At 48.8% G+C, this 14,650-nt stretch overlaps 1 protein-coding gene across 3 annotated transcripts in view; it reads left to right on the top strand.

Annotated features, from left to right (window-relative positions):
• The window catches only part of LOC109880936 (caprin-1), a 43,509-nt gene that overhangs the window by 26,646 nt on the left and 2,213 nt on the right, over positions 1-14,650 (top strand). For all 3 annotated transcript variants that reach the window (XM_031801555.1, XM_031801553.1, XM_031801554.1), the window contains 6 exons: positions 1,522-2,112; positions 2,379-2,489; positions 7,302-7,436; positions 10,100-10,244; positions 10,430-10,606; positions 14,530-14,639. In XM_031801555.1, the coding sequence (XP_031657415.1) occupies positions 1,522-2,112; positions 2,379-2,489; positions 7,302-7,436; positions 10,100-10,244; positions 10,430-10,606; positions 14,530-14,639 (1,269 nt within the window). The remainder of the gene's footprint in view (positions 1-1,521; positions 2,113-2,378; positions 2,490-7,301; positions 7,437-10,099; positions 10,245-10,429; positions 10,607-14,529; positions 14,640-14,650) is intronic.

Raw genomic sequence — 14,650 nt, 5'->3', positions numbered from 1 at the left:
CCTCCTCATGCCTTTTGCACACAATGTATATAGACTCTCTTTTGTTTCTACTGTGTTATTGACTTGTTAATGGTTTACTCCATGTGTAACTCTGTGTTCCTGTCTGTTCACACTGCTATGCTTCATCTTGGCCAGGTCGCAGTTGCAAATGAGAACTTGTTCTCAACTAGCCTACCTGGTTAAATAAAGGTGTTCTCAACCAGCCTACCTGGTTAAATAAAGGTGTTCTCAACTGGCCTACCTGGTTAAATAAAGGTGTTCTCAACTAGCCTACCTGGTTAAATAAAGGTGTTCTCAACTAGCCTACCTGGTTAAATAAAGGTGTTCTCAACTAGCCTACCTGGTTAAATAAAGGTGTTCTCAACTAGCCTACCTGGTTAAATAAAGGTGTTCTCAACTAGCCTACCTGGTTAAATAAAGGTGTTCTCAACTAGCCTACCTGGTTAAATAAAGGTAAAAAAAATATATATATATATTTGTAGTGATGGAAATAACACCCCGACTTCAGGGCATTCTGGTGGGCTAAATGTCCTGCAGCTCAACGCAGTTATGAAAAACTACATTCAAAGGTTTTTGTTTTATTTAATTTGATGTCATGGTATATCCTTGTAGGTAAAAATGTCATGGTATATCCTTGTAGGTAAAAATGTCATGGTATATCCTTGTAGGTAAAAATGTCATGGTATATCCTTGTAGGTAAAAATGTCACCAAGGATAATTTAGACCTAAACTGCCTTTTTTACAAAGGGGGGAAAAATGGCTCAAATCAATACAAATGTCCAGATATTCGATTTAATCGTGCCCGTCCCTAGTACACATAAGAAGCATTGTGCTGCTATCTGGTTGACTGGTTCAGATATAGAGTGTTGGGCTGCTAGCTGGGTGACTGGTTCAGATATAGAGTGTTGGGCTGCTAGCTGGGTGACTGGTTCAGATATAGAGTGTTGGGCTGCTAGCTGGGTGACTGGTTCAGATATAGAGTGTTGGGCTGCTAGCTGGGTGACTGGTTCAGATATAGAGTGTTGGGCTGCTAGCTGGTTGACTGGTTCAGATATAGAGTGTTGGGCTCCTAGCTGGTTGACTGGTTCAGATATAGAGTGTTGGGCTCCTAGCTGGTTGACTGGTTCAGATATAGAGTGTTGGGCTGCTAGCTGGTTGACTCTGGGACAGAGAGCGTTTGGCTCCTAACTGGTTGACTGTGGGACAGATATAGAACATTGGGCTCCTAGCTGGTTGACTGTGGGACAGATATAGAACATTGGGCTCCTAGCTGGTTGACTGTGGGACAGATATAGAACATTGGGCTCCTAGCTGGTTGACTGTGGGACAGATATAGAGTGTTGGGCTCCTAGCTGGTTGACTGTGGGACACATATAGAGTGTTGGGCTGCTAACTGGTTGACTGTGGGACACATAGAGTGTTGGGCTCCTAGCTGGTTGACTGTGGTTTCTCTATTTGGACCTTGGACATGATGATCAATGAAGCATTTTTGATATTCATGTTTTATGCTTCCTGCCTCAGGACTCAATGCTGGAGTTTGATGGGCAGCTCATCGACCCGGCCATCGTATCGGCCCAGCCCATCGACCCAGCCATCGTATCGGCCCAGCCCATCGACCCAGCCATCGTATCGGCCCAGCCCATCGACCCAGCCATCGTATCGGCCCAGCCCATCGACCCAGCCATCGTATCGGCCCAGCTCATCAACCCAGCCATCGTATCGGCCCAGCCCATCGACCCAGCCATCGTATCGGCCCAGCTCATCGACCTGGCCATCGTATCGGCCCAGCCCATCGACCCAGCCATCGTATCGGCCCAGCTCATCGACCCGGCCATCGTATCGGCCCAGCCCATCGACCCAGCCATCGTATCGGCCCAGCTCATCAACCCAGCCATCGTATCGGCCCAGCTCATCAACCCAGCCATCGTATCGGCCCAGCCCATCGACCCGGCCATCGTATCGGCCCAGCCCATCGACCCGGCCATCGTATCGGCCCAGCCCATGAAGCCTCCAACACAGAACATAGACCTGCCTCAGATGGGCTGTCCCCCAGCCCACCCAGAATCCTGCCTCTCACCACACACTGTTTCTGTACAGCCTGAGCCCACACAAGTGAGTTTACAGAGGGGTTTTACCACAGCATGACAGCAGGTTGTCCTTTCCAAAAGCACCATAACATCATCATCCCACCTGGCCATATACGATCCTCTGTTTCTCCTACTGCGACCTTGTTTATTACTTGATATCTCTGTCTGTAACTCTATTGTCGACCACGTGCTTGTGGCGATTAATCCGTTTTCCCTTTTAGGGATTGTTGGAAAGTACTACTGTCTGAGGTGTGGTAGAAGTGTGATGTCTCAGTCCTCTGTTCTCCCTAGGTCCCCATGGTGTCCCCCACGCCCGAGGTCTACTCCACGCCGCCTCCCATGTTCCACTCGTCACACACAGCAGAATCCCGACCGCAGACCGACTCCATCGACACCATCCAGGTAAATAAAGGAAGTCCTGGAATATTGTTAGACTGCAGCCACCCAAAAGCCATAGGCTGTTCTCTTTGCTTCTGCACGGCAAGTGGTACCGGTGCATCGAGTCTCGCACCAACAGGCTCCTGAACAGTGGAAAAACACGCTTCAGCCCAGCTTAAACAAGAAAAAGGGGAATCGGGTGCTCGACTGAGGGACTTGAAAATCACAAAATCATTCCTTACCCCCAGGAGAATTCAACCGGTGACTGTGATCCCTTACCCCCAGGAGAATTCAACTGGTGACTGTCATTCCTTACCCCCAGGAGAATTCAACCGGTGACTGTCATTCCTTAACCCCGGGAGAATTCAACTGGTGACTGTCATTCCTTACCCCCAGGAGAATTCAACCGGTGACTGTCATTCCTTAACCCCAGGAGAATTCAACTGGTGTCTGTCATTCCTTACCCCCAGGAGAATTCAACCGGTGACTGTCATTCCTTAACCCCAGGAGAATTCAACTGGTGACTGTCATTCCTTACCCCCAGGAGAATTCAACCGGTGACTGTCATTCCTTAACCCCAGGAGAATTCAACTGGTGACTGTCATTCCTTACCCCCAGGAGAATTCAACCGGTGACTGTCATTCCTTAACCCCAGGAGAATTCAACTGGTGACTGTCATTCCTTAACCCCAGGAGAATTCAACTGGTGACTGTCATTCCTTACCCCCAGGAGAATTCAACTGGTGACTGTCATTCCTTACCCCCAGGAGAATTCAACTGGTGACTGTCATTCCTTAACCCCAGGAGAATTCAACTGGTGACTGTCATTCCTTAACCCCAGGAGAATTCAACTGGTGACTGTCATTCCTTACCCCCAGGAGAATTCAACTGGTGACTGTCATTCCTTACCCCCAGGAGAATTCAACCGGTGACTGTCATTCCTTAACCCCAGGAGAATTCAACTGGTGACTGTCATTCCTTACCCCCAGGAGAATTCAACTGGTGACTTTCCAGGAGAATAACAAAAACAGTCGCATTCTGTTTGAGTAAATCTGATTGATTGAAAACAAACAAAAGGTTTCCGCATGAATCGCCTTCATCAGAGCCTTGAGTAGGAAGAAGGTGGGTGGCACCTACATACCCTCACAGAGGGGTGTCCCGCTCATCAGGTCAATAGAGTAGCAACTAGATGGGCTTGTCCTAATGAGTATAATCATCATTTGAAGATTCCTACACACACACACACACACACACACTCCACCTGAATAACAAGAGACAAAACATATGAGAGACCGCTGTTCATTTAGAGCCTTAGTCTCGACACGATCTAAGCAGTCGATCCACAGTGCCCCTCTGTCACAATTTCCACACAATATTATAATACCAGTGTAACGGTTCTCTTGTGGTGAAGGAGAGTCGGACCAAAATGCAGCGTGTAGATTGCGATCCATGTTTAATAAACAAACGTAAAACACTAATCAAATATAAACACTACAAAACAAAGAACGTAACGAAAACCGAAACAGCCTAAACTAGTGTAAACTAACACAGAGACAGGAACAAGGACACTAAGGACAATCACCCACCAAACACTCAAAGAATATGGCTGCCTAAATCTGGTTCCCAATCAGAGACAACGATAAACACCTGCCTCTGATTGAGAACCACTTCAGACAGCCATATACTTAACTAGAACACCCCACTAAGCTACAATCCCAATACATACACACCACATACAAAAACCCATGCCACACCCTGGCCTGACCAAATAAATGAAGATAAACACAAAATACTTAAACCAGGGCGTGACAACCAGTGTGGAAAAACAAACCCTAGCAGATTTCTCACATTTTGTCTTTTAGGGCTTGACTCTCATTCTCGCTAGTGAGCCATGATGAGCCATGACTGTAGCCGTGTTCCAGGAACCTCCTTTAAAAAAATGATCACAGCACATTGGCTATATGCCTGGACTGCCAATGTTGTTCTCGGACCAGACTATATTTCAAAACTAGAGCTTTGATAACAAAATAGCTCAGTTGTATCACTTGCGAGTCATAGCTGAGCATAAATTGAAATAATTAGCTTTTTAACATTTTTTACTGGACTTGTACCTGATGTTCAGTCACGTTGGCAGAAGACCGCAGCAGAGGGCCTCTCACGGTCCTCTTTCCTCTGGTGAGACTGCAACTAAAACAAGCGTTTCTATTGGACAAGTTCGGGTAGGTCCCTCTCCTTTTCATTCCATTTAGCTTCCATTTAAGAAACCTTTTGCACCAGAATCGGTGGAATGAACACACCTCTGACCAGAGAGGGGGGACAGTCTTCCAACTGATGGCGACACTCCAGGCGCATTGCATTATTCCTATGACCTGAGGAAATAGACAATACGAGATGCTAACAATAACGCAGGCCTATCGATACACTTGGCTACTCATTCATTGCAGCTGTGGAAGTAGGGAGAAGCACTGTTGACAGTGCTGAATAAAGCTATCCTGGTCAGCTGGGTAGGCAGAGTTGGTCTCTTTAAGAGACATTTAAATGGTTCAAAATGGGAACACTTTGGCTACCTGACGCACAGGGCTTCTGAATCAAGTGCACCCACCTCTCGCCGACAGGGCTTCTGAATCAAGTGCACCCACCTCTCGCCGACAGGGCTTCTGAATCGAGTGCACCCACCTCTTGCCGACAGGGCTTCTGAATCAAGTGCACCCATCTCTCGACCGACAGGCCTTCTGAATCAAGTGCACCCACCTCTCGACCGACAGGGCTGCTGAATCAAGTGCGCACCCACCTCTTGCCGACAGGGCTTCTGAATCAAGTGCACCCACCTCTCGCCGACAGGGCTTGTGAATCAAGTGCACCCACCTCTCGCCAACGGGGCTTCTGAATCAAGTGCACCCACCTCTCGCCGACAGGGCTTCTGAATCAAGTGCACCCACCTCTCGCCGACAGGGCTTCTGAATCAAGTGCGCACCCACCTCTTGCCGACAGGGCTTCTGAATCAAGTGCACCCGCCTCTCGCCGACAGGGCTTCTGAATCAAGTGCACCCACTTCCAACAGCGTGAGACTAATAAAAAACCCAAAATAGTAGCGAAAGCCTTTCGTTGGCTTTTCTACAGAAACACTTGGTGATCTGCTAGGAAAGCCTTGAAGATCGACTAGTCTTATTGCAATCAACCCGTTGGTGACCACTGGTCTAAGGAATTGACCAGTAGGGATATTGCATTTTTAGAGGTTTAGGATGTTTACTATCATAGGAGCGTGTTCCGACAGAGAAGTTAGTGAGAAATAGTCGTTTCAAGCGTATCACCGTACCTTTAAAACAAAATATATATATATATATATATACGTTACACAAACATTGGTGAGGTCTAGGGAATTGACAGAGGAAGTGTAATGCTCTTCTGTAAATAATAAATGGAGTTTAGTGGAGTTGGTACAACACATCTACTCAAGTTGTCCTCTGTGCCCCTCCAGACTACCAGAATCTCATCACTCTATCGGAGCCACATAATTAGTGGCGATAGAACAGCTTCTATTGTCAAAACGTTGCTAAATAGATAACAACCTGGCTACACAGACGGAGTTGACCCATGTACACTGACACACTTGCTTCCGTTCAGCCACGAGCATTAGTGAGGTCGGGCACCGATGTTGAACGATTAGGCCTGGCTCTGTCGGCGTTCCAATTTATTCCCAAAGGTGTTCGATGGGGTTGAGGTCAGGGCTCTGTGCAGGCCAGTCAAGTTCTTCCACATATGGGATTCCTGTTTTCCTGAAACCTGTTTCATGAAGCTCCAGACGAACAGTTCTTGTGCTGACGTTGCTTTCAGAGGCAGTTTGGAACTTGGTTGTGAGTGTTGGAACCGAGGACACGATTTTTACTGAGTTCTAAAATAAGCCATTCGGCGAGCCAGGCCTAATCGCCCAACATCAGTGCCCAACCACACTAATGCTCTACTGGCTGAATTGAAGCAAGTCCCCGCAGCAATGTTCCAACATCTAGTGGAAAGCCTTCCCAGCCGAGCGGAGGCTGTTATAGCAGCAATGTTCCAACATCTAGTGGAAAGCCTTCCCAGCCGAGCGGAGGCTGTTATAGCAGCAATGTTCCAACATCTAGTGGAAAGCCTTCCCAGAAGAGCGGAGGCTGTTATAGCAGCAATGTTCCAACATCTAGTGGAAAGCCTTCCCAGAAGAGCGGAGGCTGTTATAGCAGCAATGTTCCAACATCTAGTGGAAAGCCTTCCCAGCCGAGTGGAGGCTGTTATAGCAGCAATGTTCCAACATCTAGTGGAAAGCCTTCCCAGAAGAGTGGAGGCTGTTATAGCAGCAATGTTCCTACATCTAGTGGAAAGCCTTCCCAGAAGAGTGGAGGCTGTTATAGCAGCAATATTCCAACATCTAGTGGAAAGCCTTCCCAGAAGAGTGGAGGCTGTTATAGCAGCAATGTTCCTACATCTAGTGGAAAGCCTTCCCAGAAGAGTGGAGGCTGTTATAGCAGCAATATTCCAACATCTAGTGGAAAGCCTTCCCAGAAGAGCGGAGGCTGTTATAGCAGCAATGTTCCAACATCTAGTGGAAAGCCTTCCCAGAAGAGTTGAGGCTGTTATAGCAGCAATGTTCCAACATCTAGTGGAAAGCCTTCCCAGCCGAGCGGAGGCTGTTGTGGCAGTAAAGGCGGGGTACCAACTCCATATTAACGCCCATGATTTTGGAGTGACATGTTCGACAAGCAGGTGTCCACATACAGTTGGTCACGTAGTGTAGCTAGGTGGGGACAACCACCATCTCTCCCTGGTGAAATACATGTTAAAGCCATTATTCCTTCCCATCCAGGTTTCCCTGTCGTCAGAGCAGCCCCCTGCCTCCTCCTCTCAGACCCAGGAGGTCTTCCAGTCTGTCAACGGCCCCAAACCCCCACACAGCTCCGGCATCAATGTCAACGCAGCACCATTCCAGTCCATGCAAACAGTAAGGTCACACACTTTTGGATACTTGGAGACGCACACACACACACACAATGGCTCACATGTTATCTTTCCTGAGACCAGGACTCTACTTTTATTTATTACTATTTTCTTTGGGGGGGGGGGATTTTACACGCAAAACCATTCTGTGATATTAGGAAAAGAAGCTAGGTCTGACACCCTATGTTAACATTACTGAACTAAGAAGAGCATTGGTTTGATTTGAGCCATGCATACGCATACCACTGAGGCTAAGCTTCCTGCCATCCAGGACCTACAGTTGAAGTCGGAAGTTCACATACACTTAGGTTGGAGTCATTAAAACTCGTTTTTCAACCCCTCCACAAATTTATTGTTAAACTATAGTTTTGGCAAGTCGGTTAGGATATCTACTTTGTGCATGACACAAGTCATTTTTCCAACAATTGTTTACAGACAGATTATTTCACTTATAATTCACTGTATCACATTTCCACTGGGTCAGAATTTTACATACACTAATTTGACTGTGCCTTTAAACAGCTTGGAAAATTCCAGAAAATGTCATGGCTTTAGACGCTTCTGATAGGTTCATTGAGATCATTTGAGTCAATTGGAGGTGTACCTGTGGATGTATTTCCAGGCCTACCTTCAAGCTCAGTGCCTCTGCTTTGACGTCATGGGAAAATCAAAAGAAATCAGCCAAGACCTCAGAAAAAAATTTGTGGACCTCCACAAGTCTGGTTCATCCTTGGGAGCAATTTCCAAATGCCTGAAGGTACCACGTTCATCTGTACAAACAATAGTATGCAAGTATAAACACCATGAGACCACGCAGCCGTCATACCGCTCAGGAAGGAGACGTGTTCTGTCTCCTAGAGATGAACGTACTTTGGTGCGAAATGTGCGAATCAATGCCAGAACAACCGCAAAGGACCTTGTGAAGATGCTGGAGGAAACAGGTACTATATTGATATAACCTGAAAGACCGATCAGCAAGGAAGAAGCCACTGCTCCAAAACCGCCATTAAAAAAAGGCAGACTACGGTTTGCAACTGCACATGGGGACAAAGATCATACTTTTTGGAGAATTGTCCTCTGGTCTGATGAAACAAAAATAGAACTGTTTGGCCATAATGACCATCGTTATGTTTGGAGGGAAAAGGGGGAGGCTTGCAAGCCGAAGAACACCATCCCAACCGTGAAGAAATCGGGGAGCACGGGGGTGGCAGCATCATGTTGTGGGGGTGGCAGCATCATGTTGTGGGGGGTGCTTTGCTGCAGGAGGGACCGGTGCACTTCACAAAATAGATGGCGTCATGAGAAAGGAAATGTATGTGGATATATTGAAGCAACAGTCAGGAAGTTAAAGCTTGGTTGCAAATGGGTCTTCCAAATGGACAATGACCTACTTCCAAAGTTGTGGCAAAATAGTTTAAGGACAACAAAGTCAAGGTATTGGAGTGGCCATCACAAAGCCCTGGCCTCAATCCTATAGAAAATGTGTGGGCAGAACTGAAAAAGCTTATGCAAGCAAGGAGGCCTACAAACCTGACTCAGTTACACCATCTGTCATGGGTGAATTTTGGCCCATTCCTCAACTTATTGTGGGAAGCTTGTGGAAGGCTACCCGAAACATTTGACCCAAGTTAAGCAATTTAAAGGCAATGCTACCAAATACACTCAATTAGTATCTAAACTTCTGACCCACTGGGAATGTGATGAAAGAAATAAAAGCTTAAATAAATCTCTCTACTATTATTCTGACATTTTCACCTTAAAATAAAGTGGTGATCCTAACTGACCTAGGACAGGGATTTTTTTTACTAGGATTAAATGTCAGGAATTGTGAAACTGAGTTCAAATGTATTTGGCTAAGGTGTATGTAAACTTCAGACATTAACTGTATATAATGTCCGAGGAAAGCCCATAAATATGTCAGAGACTCAAGTCTCCCAAGTCATAGACTGCTAGTCATAGACTGAACCGGCAAGCGGTTCCGGAGCTCCAAGTCGAGGACCAAAAGGCTCCTTTTAAACAGCTTCACCCCACAAACCATAAGACTGCTGAACAATTCATCAAATGGCCACCCGGACAATTTACAATTTGCTTTATCTTGGCCAGGTCGCAGTTGCAAATGAGAACTTGTTCTCAACTAGCTTAACTGGTTAAATAAAGGTAAAATTAAATTTAAAATAAGCATTGACCCCCCTCCCTCCCTCCCTCCCTCTTTATTTTGTACACTGCTTGCTACTCGCTGTTTATTACCTATGCAAATGTCAGTTCACCCCTACCTACATGTACAAATGACTTCAACTAACCTGTACCCCCGCACACTGACTAGGTACCGGCCCCCTGTATATAGCCTCGTTATTGTTATTCTGTTTTTATTTTTTTAACTTTTAGTTTATTTGGTAAAGATTTTCTTAACCAACAGCGCAGTTCAAGAAGAGTTAAGGGTTTCACGGCGTACTTGTATTCGGCGCATGTGACAAAGTTTGATTTGACGAGCTACACTTGGACAAGGTTGAGTAGCAACAGATTACGTTCCTTAGTTTGTGGCAGGGATTGGCCTGAAACACAAGTCCCAGATTGTGACTAACCCTGACCTTTTCTCAATCTTTTCAGGAAGTACCTATTGTTCATGGTTGAACCACAGTACTCACCAGGCTGCCTTATTCCCCTCAGGTATTCAACCTCAACGCCCCTGTCCCACCAGCCAATGAGACGGAAGCCTTGACCCAGGCCAGCCAATACCAGAACAGTTACAGCCAACAGGGCTTCAGCAGCCAATCACAGCAGACGGAGATGCAGACAGAACAGCTGCAGTCTGGTGAGCTAGCAGGGTTAGAGCAGTTTTTGGCTCTTTTCCCACTTCCGAGCAAAACCATACACCATTGTGCTACTGTAACCATCCTGGAAGTACAATGTGAACACGTTGAACAACGATATTTCATGACTGGTCTTAAAATTGCCATTTTACATAAATATATATATATATTTTTTTTTTTCCTGTAGTGGTTAGTGCCTTCCACTCCCAGGACCTATCCCTGCCCAGCCAGGACTTGTCCCACGGGCAGCAGCTCAGCCAGCAGGGTACAGGGTTTGGCCCTGGGGCCAGTCACCAGGCCCAGTCCTTCTACAACAGCAGAGGCATGACCCGCGGAGGGCCACGTAATGCCAACGGCTACAGAGGTCCAGTATCGGTCCTCTACAGTCACTGTTAACTACTGCATTTTTATATTTGACCTTTTTATTTAACTAGGCAAGTCAGTTAAGCACAAATTCTTATTTTCAATGACGGCCTAGGAACAGTGGGTTAACTGGTCTAGGAACAGTGGGTTAACTGGTCTAGGAACAGTGGGTTAACTGGCCTAGGAACAGTGGGTTAACTGGTCTAGGAACAGTGGGTTAACTGGTCTAGGAACAGTGGGTTAACTGGTCTAGGAACAGTGGGTTAACTGGTCTAGGAACAGTGGGTTAACTGGTCTAGGAACAGTGGGTTAACTGGTCTAGGAACAGTGGGTTAACTGGTCTAGGAACAGTGGGTTAACTGGTCTAGGAACAGTGGGTTAACTGGTCTAGGAACAGTGGGTTAACTGGTCTAGGAACAGTGGGTTAACTGGTCTAGGAACAGTGGGTTAACTGGTCTAGGAACAGTGGGTTAACTGGTCTAGGAACAGTGGGTTAACTGGTCTAGGAACAGTGGGTTAACTGGTCTAGGAACAGTGGGTTAACTGGTCTAGGAACAGTGGGTTAACTGGTCTAGGAACAGTGGGTTAACTGGTCTAGGAACAGTGGGTTAACTGGTCTAGGAACAGTGGGTTAACTGGTCTAGGAACAGTGGGTTAACTGGTCTAGGAACAGTGGGTTAACTGGTCTAGGAACAGTGGGTTAACTGGTCTAGGAACAGTGGGTTAACTGGTCTAGGAACAGTGGGTTAACTGGTCTAGGAACAGTGGGTTAACTGGTCTAGGAACAGTGGGTTAACTGGTCTAGGAACAGTGGGTTAACTGGTCTAGGAACAGTGGGTTAACTGGTCTAGGAACAGTGGGTTAACTGGTCTAGGAACAGTGGGTTAACTGGTCTAGGAACAGTGGGTTAACTGGTCTAGGAACAGTGGGTTAACTGGTCTAGGAACAGTGGGTTAACTGGTCTAGGAACAGTGGGTTAACTGGTCTAGGAACAGTGGGTTAACTGGTCTAGGAACAGTGGGTTAACTGGTCTAGGAACAGTGGGTTAACTGGTCTAGGAACAGTGGGTTAACTGGTCTAGGAACAGTGGGTTAACTGGCCTAGGAACAGTGGGTTAACTGGTCTAGGAACAGTGGGTTAACTGGTCTAGGAACAGTGGGTTAACTGGCCTAGGAACAGTGGGTTAACTGGTCTAGGAACAGTGGGTTAACTGGTCTAGGAACAGTGGGTTAACTGGTCTAGGAACAGTGGGTTAACTGGTCTAGGAACAGTGGGTTAACTGGTCTAGGAACAGTGGGTTAACTGGTCTAGGAACAGTGGGTTAACTGGTCTAGGAACAGTGGGTTAACTGGTCTAGGAACAGTGGGTTAACTGCCTGTTCAGGAGCAGAACGACAGATATGTACCTTGTCAGCTCAGGGATTTGAACTTGCAACCTTCCGGTTACTAGTCCAACGCTCTAACCACTAGGCTACCCTGCCACCCCTCCACTCTAACCACTAGGCTACCCTGCCAACCCTCCACTCTAACCACCAGGCTACCCTGCCAACCCTCCACTCTAACCACTAGGCTACCTGCCAACCCTCCACTCTAACCACCAGGCTACCCTGCCAACCCTCCACTCTAACCACTAGGCTACCTGCCAACCCTCCACTCTAACCACCAGGCTACCCTGCCAACCCTCCACTCTAACCACCAGGCTACCCTGCCAACCCTCCACTCTAACCACCAGGCTACCCTGCCAACCCTCCACTCTAACCACCAGGCTACCCTGCCAACCCTCCACTCTAACCACTAGGCTACCCTGCCAACCCTCCACTCTAACCACTAGTCTACCTGCCAACCCTCCACTCTAACCACTAGTCTACCTGCCAACCCTCCACTCTAACCACCAGGCTACCCTGCCAACCCTCCACTCTAACCACCAGGCTACCCTGCCAACCCTTCACTCTAACCACAAGGCTACCCTGCCAACCCTCCACTCTAACCACTAGTCTACCTGCCACCCCTCCACTCTAACCACCAGGCTACCCTGCCAACCCTCCACTCTAACCACCAGGCTACCCTGCCAACCCTCCACTCTAACCACCAGGCTACCCTGCCAACCCTTCACTCTAACCACAAGGCTACCCTGCCAACCCTCCACTCTAACCACCAGGCTACCCTGCCAACCCTCCACTCTAACCACCAGGCTACCTGCCGCCCCTCCACTCTAACCACTAGGCTACCCTGCCAACCCTCCACTCTAACCACCAGGCTACCCTGCCAACCCTTCACTCTAACCACCAGGCTACCCTGCCTACCCTCCAATCTAACCACCAGGCTACCCTGCCAACCCTCCACTCTAACCACCAGGCTACCTGCCGCCCCTCCACTCTAACCACTAGGCTACCCTGCCAACCCTCCACTCTAACCACCAGGCTACCTGCCGCCCCTCCACTCTAACCACTAGGCTACCCTGCCAACCCTCCACTCTAACCACCAGGCTACCCTGCCAACCCTCCACTCTAACCACCAGGCTACCTGCCGCCCCTCCACTCTAACCACCAGGCTACCCTGCCAACCCTCCACTCTAACCACCAGGCTACCTGCCGCCCCTCCACTCTAACCACTAGGCTACCCTGCCGCCCCTCCACTCTAACCACCAGGCTACCTGCCGCCCCTCCACTCTAACCACTAGGCTACCCTGCCGCCCCTCCACTCGAACCACTAGGCTACCCTGCCGCCCCTCCACTCTAACCACCAGGCTACCTGCCGCCCCTCCACTCTAACCACTAGGCTACCCTGCCAACCCTCCACTCTAACCACTAGGCTACCCTGCCAACCCTCCACTCTAACCACCAGGCTACCTGCCGCCCCTCCACTCTAACCACCAGGCTACCCTGCCAACCCTCCACTCTAACCACCAGGCTACCCTGCCGCCCCTCCACTCTAACCACTAGGCTACCCTGCCGCCCCTCCACTCTAACCACCAGGCTACCTGCCGCCCCTCCACTCTAACCACTAGGCTACCCTGCCGCCCCTCCACTCGAACCACTAGGCTACCCTGCCAACCCTCCACTCTAACCACCAGGCTACCCTGCCAACCCTCCACTCTAACCACCAGGCTACCCTGCCAACCCTCCACTCTAACCACTAGGCTACCCTGCCAACCCTCCACTCTAACCACTAGTCTACCTGCCAACCCTCCACTCTAACCACTAGTCTACCTGCCAACCCTCCACTCTAACCACCAGGCTACCCTGCCAACCCTCCACTCTAACCACCAGGCTACCCTGCCAACCCTTCACTCTAACCACAAGGCTACCCTGCCAACCCTCCACTCTAACCACTAGGCTACCCTGCCAACCCTCCACTCTAACCACTAGGCTACCCTGCCAACCCTCCACTCTAACCACCAGGCTACCTGCCGCCCCTCCACTCTAACCACTAGGCTACCCTGCCGCCCCTCCACTCTAACCACCAGGCTACCCTGCCAACCCTCCACTCTAACCACCAGGCTACCCTGCCAACCCTCCACTCTAACCACCAGGCTACCCTGCCAACCCTCCACTCTAACCACCAGGCTACCCTGCCAACCCTCCACTCTAACCACCAGGCTACCCTGCCAACCCTCCACTCTAACCACCAGGCTACCCTGCCAACCCTCCACTCTAACCACCAGGCTACCCTGCCAACCCTCCACTCTAACCACCAGGCTACCCTGCCAACCCTCCACTCTAACCACTAGGCTACCCTGCCAACCCTCCACTCTAACCACAAGGCAACCTGCCGCCCCTCCACTCTAACCACAAGGCAACCTGCCGCCCAGTATCTTCAATATACTACAGCTTTCTGTTCGATTTTGGAGTTGATGATATTGTGTTTGAGAAGTGAGACTTTTTAAAATGGCAGTGCATCTAACTTGAGTACCGCTCCATTCCAGGGTGTGACAGTTACCGGTCTACCTTCACCAACACTCCTAACTCTGGATACCAACAGGCCCAGTTCAACACACCTAGGGACTACTCCAACGGGGGCAACTACCAACGGGGGGTAAATAACTT

Source organism: Oncorhynchus kisutch, linkage group LG22 (assembly GCF_002021735.2).
Source record: "Oncorhynchus kisutch isolate 150728-3 linkage group LG22, Okis_V2, whole genome shotgun sequence".
Taxonomy (NCBI): domain Eukaryota; kingdom Metazoa; phylum Chordata; class Actinopteri; order Salmoniformes; family Salmonidae; genus Oncorhynchus; species Oncorhynchus kisutch.
Note: the sequence above shows the minus strand (reverse complement) of the source record. Positions and strands in the feature narration are given on the sequence as shown.